This window comes from Brassica napus, chromosome A2, assembly GCF_020379485.1.
Source record: "Brassica napus cultivar Da-Ae chromosome A2, Da-Ae, whole genome shotgun sequence".
In the NCBI taxonomy this organism is placed as follows: domain Eukaryota; kingdom Viridiplantae; phylum Streptophyta; class Magnoliopsida; order Brassicales; family Brassicaceae; genus Brassica; species Brassica napus.
This window is the reverse complement of record NC_063435.1, coordinates 20,114,399-20,122,859: the sequence shown is the minus strand read 5'-3', so window position 1 is coordinate 20,122,859 and position 8,461 is coordinate 20,114,399. Positions and strand designations below refer to the sequence as shown.

Sequence of the window (8,461 nt, the reverse complement as noted above, 5' to 3'; positions counted from 1 at the left end):
TAAAAATTCAATGAGATTTGTAATTTGCTAATCCTCTATTATAACATATAGGAGTTAATGGTGATAAATGTAATCGTTTCAAAATCATTATCAATCTTTTCATATTTTAAAATGTACTCAAAGAGGTCAACATAATGGCTTGTAACTTATGCGTCAAAACAAGAATTTCTTGTCCTCGGGTTTTGTTTGATCTTATTTTAGGTTTGTTTCGCTTATCAATAAAACATAAAAAACACTTCGAAATGTTCTTAATATGTTTTTGTATTTGTTTTAGCCGAATTGAGTTAATCCATTTCAAATGCACTAAATATTTCGTAACGATAAATTTGGTGTTTTGGTTTAGTTGGTAACGCGTTAGACCCATCTTTCTGATCATTGTTAAACTTTTTTTGTCTTACGATCATTGTCAAACTATTACATGTGTATAAGAATATTGCCACAAGTAAATGTTCAGTTTACCGGCGTTGTCTTTTTAGAAGAAAAAAAAGATCTATAGTGGTAAAAGAACGAATTAGGTTCGTCCTACTTTATTAGAAATGCATTGATCAGTATTTCTATTCACGTCTGACAAAATTCATATTGACGTGTGCATGGGCTATTTAACTGATTCACCTTTTGACATTCTCATCATTAATCCTAACGCTGACTAGTATAAATCAATTGTACGTTTTTATATTTTCAGCTAGTGATTCTGTGCATTATCAGTTTCTATCAGATCTTAAGCAGAATCGCGATCATAAAACAATTGGTCCATGCATTTTTTATGGATTAAATCGGGTCGATGAGCTATTTTGCGCGAGAAATATCGTATAGTACCATATGTCTCCCAAACTATGGTCTCATTCCAGATTTTCCCGAATTAAAAGTTTGAAACCTATTTTTCCATGAAAGTCAATTAGATATTGGTTAAGACAATTTTCGGTATGAACGCATAACCAAACCAAAAAGCTCCGAAATAGAACCGAAATCCGGTTCGAAACTAAACATTTACCCATGATTGACCCGATCCGTGAACCCACTCTCTTTAAAATCCCAAATCAGACTTCCCCTGTGAACCATAAAATTGATTAATCAAATTTGATTCTCTCTCCCCCCCCCCCCCCCCCCCCCCCCCCCCCCCCCCCCCCCCCCCCCCCCCCCCCCCCCCCCAAATTCTGAAAGTGAGAGTACGCAATCACATCATCTAGGGATGTTTTCTTGCTTGAAGCCAATCCTCGAGCTTCTTGTACTGTCCCTTCTGTCTCAAAAGCCATTGGACACCCTCTTTCCAAGTATGCAGCTTTGGTCATGTCATTAAAATCTCTCAAAGATCTGAACTTTGAGGAAGAAGTCATCCCTAAACACATCTCTATGAAAGAAGCGGCCTTCCCATTTGAGAAATTCCAAGGTCGTGATGTAATACTCAGACCAGAGATGAGAAGCACAAGACAAGTTATGAGCATCAGCTACGAGCTCCCAAGCGCCTTTGCAGTGGCTCAGATCGTTGCATGTCAAGAGCTACCTTTAACTAGTACAGTCTTCCTCAACTTAAACGATATGACCAAAGCGCACCTGGAGAAAATCGCGGTGACTATCCTAGACCTCGGGTTCAAGATCGTTGCCACCTCAGGAACATCTCATTTCCTGGAACTGAAAGGCATTCTTGTGGACAGAGTGTTGAAGTTGATATGATGGCCACATGCTGCTTATATGGTGGCTAATGGTCAGATTCATCTGATGTTGATCACAAGCTCAGGCGGTGATCTTGATCAGAAGGATGGAAGACAGCTCAGACAAATGGCTCTAGCCTACAAGGTCCTGGTTATAACAACTGTAGCTAGAGCATTGGCCACGGCTAAGTGAATCAAGAGCTTGAAGTCAAGTGTTATTAAAATGACTGCTCTTCATGACTTCTTTGAGGTGAAGAATGAATTTTTTTCCTCGTCTGAGTTGATTTTTATTTCTATGTTTGATCGTTTATGTGTGGAATTCTTACGACTTCAGTTAAATATTAATGGATTTTGTTTTCTTTCAAGCATTTCAATGAATAATCTTTAAAGGTCAATTTCTTAAATGCAATAACAACTAAAAGCCCTTCAACTCTGCCTTCTTCTTCGATTTTCAATTTTGTGTCTATCTTCTCTCTTCTCTTTTCTATTTTTCTCTGTAATTTCAGAATTGTTTTCTCAGCTTTCGATTTAAGGAATGAAATCGGATCTAGGTTCATGGGTTTATGAGTTTGTCGGGTCTAGGTTTTTATTTTTTGGTTTAATAGATGTAATCGGGTCATTTATTGGTCCAAAACTGGTTTCATTAACTGAAACTGTTTAAATTTATAGGGTTAAACCGAGTAATTTAATTTTGTGGAGTCAGAGATTTTGAACGTTTAATTCATGGAGAGATAAGTGTTGCAAAAGTTTCATGGGAAAATAAGTTTCAAAATTTTACTTCGGAGACATTTAGAATGAGGCCATAGTTGAGACATATGGTGCTATACAATACTTTTTGTGGAGAAATAGCTCGTCGTCCCATTCAAATCTGAAAGCATAACAATATTCTAACCATATACGAGACAACATTCCAAAACTTAGATACAAATTTGTTTTACAAATTAAGCAGATAAACACATCTTTAAATCGTAATTTTATTGGTTACAAGAAGTTTTTTTCTATTGTTACATGCTTAAAGTTAAATTTGTTCGGCCGGCCAAGAAAAATAGAAAATGTAATGCTTATGCATCACTTTAAATCTATTATCAGTTTTAAAATCAATTTTTATACAAAGATCTAAATTTTTTTGATATGTCTATACAGACTCGGCCTTGACCTAAAGTCCAGTAAGCAAGGGCTTTGGGCGCCAAATTATATGATATATTTAAGGGCGCCAAATTCTATTAAAATTGTCTTTAGTACAGTGGCGAAAGGTGTTAACAACTATTCCCATGAAACCGAGTTCGAATCTGGCTCACGCATTTATGGGGCAATTATTTTTTGTTCTTTGCTTTAGACATGATATGAAGCTGGGCACTTAGTGGTAAGCATGATATGCAAGAAAACAACCAAAAACAATAAAATAAAACCCCCAACAATGGAGGCTTTGCCACTAAGTTATTTTGAATAGATCCATCCAATCAAAACCAAGACACTCTCTTTATCCGACACTCATAAATAGTCTTATTTCATTATTGTTATTTATAGTAAACAAATATTCACCTTTTCCAAAAGCAGGATTTGATTTCTTTGTATAATATAGTTTACACTTTACACTAATCATCTTGCTTTCACCTTATAAAGGTGATTTTACAATCTATAATATATTTTCTTTGTAATCGTCTTATTTAAATTAATTTTAATACAATTTATTGAATATACATATATATGACACCAGTAAAATGAAATTAACTATTCCAAGTGTATTTATTGATAATGAACGAATTAAATAATTCATCAAATTTATTATTTAAAACTTCTAAATATCAACAACCAAAACCCCATTTCTTACCATATCAGATAAAGTAATTAAAATTTTACACTTACCATAATTGTTCTCCAATCAAAGTATCTCAAGACTTTTAACACAAGCTTAAGCTAATTAGCCATTTTCTTAGCTAACCGAAATATAATTGGTTAATTTTAGCTCCGTTAGTAATTGCCACATTAGCACAATTACCATATTGTCCGGTTGTCGTTATCACATAAGCTACCATCACTTTATATCACATTCAGTGCTATTTTGGCTTCCACTCTTACCTACTTCAACCACTTCCAAACTAATACTAGCTAAGATTACCTGCGCTAAGAGCATGAGTTTTTTTTCAATTTAGATTAACAAACTACCATTTTTGGTTTAAAACCCAAACACTACACCACTAAAATTTTTATTCTTACTCTTTTTTTTTTTTTTCATTTGTATTCCTAATATTTATATGATAGTTACTAGTTACACCAGTATGCTTTGAAAAAAAGAAACTCTTTATTTACAGTATAGATAACTATATGTTTTATATATTTTTAAGTCAATTATATGTATAATTAACAAAAGAAAATTCGTATACGGTCTATAGCTCATTAATTTGCAAAGTCAGGTGATATATAGAGATAAATAAATAGATAAACATTGGTTTAAAATCCGAGCTATGTCATGGAAATAGGTTTACAATAATATCACTTGCCTCTGCAAATTGATGAGCTATGTTATTTGCTACGTGACAGAAAGATTCAAAAATTTGTATTTTTTATATTTTTAATGCATTTTTTGTCAACTAATAATATAAGTTTGTGAATTTCAAAAATATTAGTTATATTTCTTGAAGTCGTAATGGTTTAAGAATATATGAAATATAAAATTACAAAAAAATATGTATTAATAAATATGTTTTATTAATAAGTGTAAAATACTTAAACATGTACTTCTTCCGTTTCCAAAAAAAAGATTTTATAGAGTATTCACGCATATTAAGAATAGAATAAATGTTTACGATTAAATTTATTGTTTATTTTACTGTACATTTTTCAATAACTATCAACCAATAGTATCTAATCAATTAAAATATTCTCAATTAATATTTTTTAAAAATATACAATTTATCAACATTAACTACTTAAAATTCTAGAAAAATCTATTATTTTCGAACAAAAAAACTCTAAAAAATTCTAATTTTGGAAACAGAAAGAGTATTATTTTGCGGAGTTCTCCTTCAGCTTTGCTTTATGTCGATTCAACTCCACCGGTTTGGCTTGCTAGATCGGTTGGAGATTATAGTTAGTATTTGAGTGATGTTGTTAAAAAAAGTGTATTATTTCGAAAGGGATAGAGTATATTTTTAGCATCATATTGTTGATAATATATAATAGTGTCAATTTTAGTTGAACCATAACAGTCCAAAAATCAGTCGATAATATTAAAACTCTAAATTAATAAAATAGATAATACATTGCCTCCCCATTTCTTTTGTGTTAATATATATTCCTGAGCAACACTTAAAACAGCTTCGACCATTATAAGATCATAACATAATAGCTTTGGTTTATATAAAACAAATTTTACCGTTGCATCTGTGTTTATATAGTTTTGAAATATAAAACAAACTTTTAATTTGGGTTTTCAGCATTATAGAAACATACTGCTAAACACCAACATAACACCTTTCTGGGTTTAAAAGTTATGTTAGCAATTTACCAAATTACCATACTATACTATACTATACATAGACGCTTGATAATTTTATGTATATCACACTGAACATTTTATAAAAATTCATACCTAAATATTTAGTTGCCCCCGCAATTTTTTTATAACTTTTCTTTATTAATCTATATAATAATAATAATAACAATAATAATAATAATAATAATAATAATAATAATAATAATAATAATAATAATAATAATAATAATAATAATAATAATAATAATAATAATAATAATAATAATAATCATCATCATTTTGAAATTTGTACTACATATTTTTTTATATAGAAGCGTTAATAAAAATTTAATAAAATCTCTAGACTAATTTATACACATTAAACAATTTAAAGAAAACGTTATTGATTCATAAGGAAAAGTATTATTCCAACTATTAAACGTGAACCCAAAAAATCATGGACAAATATCTAAATCATAAGTAAGAAAAATGTACATTAACCACCACTGATCAGTAATCAGATATTTTTGGCTGTTCCTAATCTGAGATACAGACAGGATAGTGTCAGACCGATAGCTACAATCTTTCCACTTAACAGACCAGTAAGAACAATCACGATCACAACAATCCCATTCATGCTATCTCCTTTTGATTCTATCAATGGTGGACACGACTTTTCTTCGTCTCTCGCAGACTCGATTATATCTGATTTATTCTTTGAAACCAAGCTTGAGACATCACTCAAAGTCTCTTCTTCTTTGATCACAGTCGTTTTCTTCTTTTTCTTACTGTAACTCCTCAACTTCTTCATGATCTTCGATTTGAGTTTCGAACTTTTACTTGACGACTTCTCATCCTTTAACAAGAGCTCACGAACCCTTAAATCTTTCGAACTCGAGTTTTCTGTTACAGCTATAAGCTCTGTTTCATCCTTAGAATCATCAAAAGTTTCAACCTTTTCGCATAAAATAACGTTTTCGACGTGTGTCGAAGCGAGTGGCTTTTGTCTCGGTGCGTCGGTGTTGCAGTGCTTGAAACGTGTGACAACACGCGCTGCCACGAGCTCTGCTAAGAGAAGCGCGAAGGCGGTGAGAGTGATTCCAATGGTGAGCTTCTTCTTCGTGTTCAATGTGAGCACGACTACTATAAGTACCCTAAACGCCATCAACATAAACGCAACGTTTCCACCGCTGCAAAAGCAACCGCTTTTGTGACTTGTGGGTTTATCCTTCTCTGCCGTTAATCCGAGATTAACGTTTTCGATCTTACTCCGAACGGATTTCCTCGCCACGGGCTTTTCTAGTCTCGCGTCTTTATTAACTGGCAAAGAAGCGTTTGGAGCGGTCTGAATCTGGCATTGGATGCGTTTAGTTTTAGAGGATGATTTCTTTAGGCGATCGCGGTTTTTAACGAAGAGGTCGATAAGAAAAGCTGGGAAGCCAGTTTGGACGACCAAAGAACCGCCGCGTTTAGGAGATTGTTGAAATTCCGACATGAATCTCGAGAGCCGACCAGATTTCGGTTTTTTCCATACTCGATACATGGTTATGTATGGTAAGAGACTTTTAAGTTCTTCTTGAGTTTTCCTTCGAAGGCCTGTTGGACTTTGGGTTTTGGAAGAAGAGACTTATGAAATGTTGTTGACAGGTCGAAGTTATTATATACGTGGAGGTGGAGAGTGAAGGAGAAGGTTACTGCGTAGAAATTGAAGGTGAGAGATTGCTTTTTGAGTGAATTTAAAACACGAGATAAATGATGAGAAATTGGCGGAAAAAAACGGAAAGAGAAAAATATAATAAGTATCAAAAAGTTTTTAAACCGAGTTATTATTATGTTTTTTTAATTAGTTTGATTTTTCTGAGATGAAAAGATGTTGAAACTTTGAAAACTATTTTAAAATCGTAAAGGAGTTCGATAGATAACTCGGTTTACCTCCTAAGCTTATTTGAATCTCTAGCTAGCTATAACTTTGAAGCTATATTTTAGCTATACATAATTGGACTCCTACTATGCATTGAACCGTAAATTGAAGACTACAACAATATAAAATTAATTACATTGATCTTGTAGAGCGAGATGAGTTCACACAATAAGCAATTTTTGTGGGTTGCATTGTGCATGTAATTGTAAACTAGTTGTTTATAGTTTTTGCCAAATAAATACTAAATATTGCATGAAATCGCTGAATGTTTTCATATCCAATGCTGGTTAAAAATAGTGTAAATAATGTATTCATCATATGAAATCTAGACATATGATTAATCATATGAAATCTAGACACATAGCATCGTCTCTTAAAAAGTCAAAACCTCTCTGACACAGTTTCCAATGCAGAACGCCTGGCTCATCCCTGGCCGCGTTTTCGATCTGAAACCTCCGTCTGTTACCGCTGACAAAACTTCCCCTCCTCCTCCGGTACCTCCCGATCCCCCTGATAGCTCATCGCCCCTCTCCCCTCATCTTTTCCCTCCCTTGTCATCCCCTTCATCTAACTATTCCTCTGTCCCTATTACAACTCATAAAGGGTCAAAGAAATCTACCCAAACTGCTGTTGCTCCTTTAGTATCAGCTGAAAATTCTTTCTCTTCAGTCAATTTTTCCACTGCAACAACAGCTTGTGATGGTTCAACTGTTCCACACTCTGGATCTGAAAAACTACTGTTCCTATCTTTGGTTCATTCCAAAATCCTAAGAAGATCTACACTACCATTCCACCCAAAAACTCGCCTATTCAAACAAACAAAGCTTCATCTCAGACGCCAATCAACCCTCTTCCCCCCCCCCCCCCCCTCACCCTCCCTTAACCCTAGCGACCCACCAATTCCTCCTCCTGTTACTGTGACTCATCCAAACAACCCTCCTCCCCCTCCTTCTCTTGTTGAGAGGATTCGTCGCTCAGAGGACAAGTCTCTCTCAAGGCTAGCGCCAGTTACCATAGCCCCGTCGGGTAGGCCCAGAGTGCTTCTTCCCGATTCAGTTTTTCAGCAAGGAGCAGAGCTACATAAAGATTTCATAATCTGTTACTTCAATGGAAAAGCCCCACCATTTAGCCAAATACAAAGTGTTTTCAGCCATCTTTGGGGCAAAGGAAAAAGGTTGGAAATACATAACAACCCTTTGAATAGAACTGTCTTAGTAAGGATTCAGAGCGAGTACCTGAAGCAAAAGATCCTCGAGAAAAACATTTGGTATGTTGGAGACTCTATGTTCCACACTGTCCAGTGGTCATCTGAGCATTCAAAGAACACCCCGCCTCTAAAAGCAATTCAGATTTGGGCTCATTTGACAGGCGTTCCTCTTGATCTACGACACACAAAAGGGCTGAGCTTAGTTGTTG

At 34.3% G+C, this 8,461-nt stretch overlaps 1 protein-coding gene across 1 annotated transcript; it reads right to left on the bottom strand.

The window, feature by feature from the left end:
- Positions 1-5,527: 5,527 nt before the first annotated feature.
- On the bottom strand, positions 5,528-7,020 carry LOC106434022. Its single transcript, XM_013874859.3, has one exon. The coding sequence runs from the start codon at positions 6,665-6,667 to the stop codon at positions 5,642-5,644; it is 1,026 nt and encodes a 341-aa protein (XP_013730313.1). The 5' UTR covers positions 6,668-7,020; the 3' UTR covers positions 5,528-5,641.
- Positions 7,021-8,461: the final 1,441 nt, after the last annotated feature.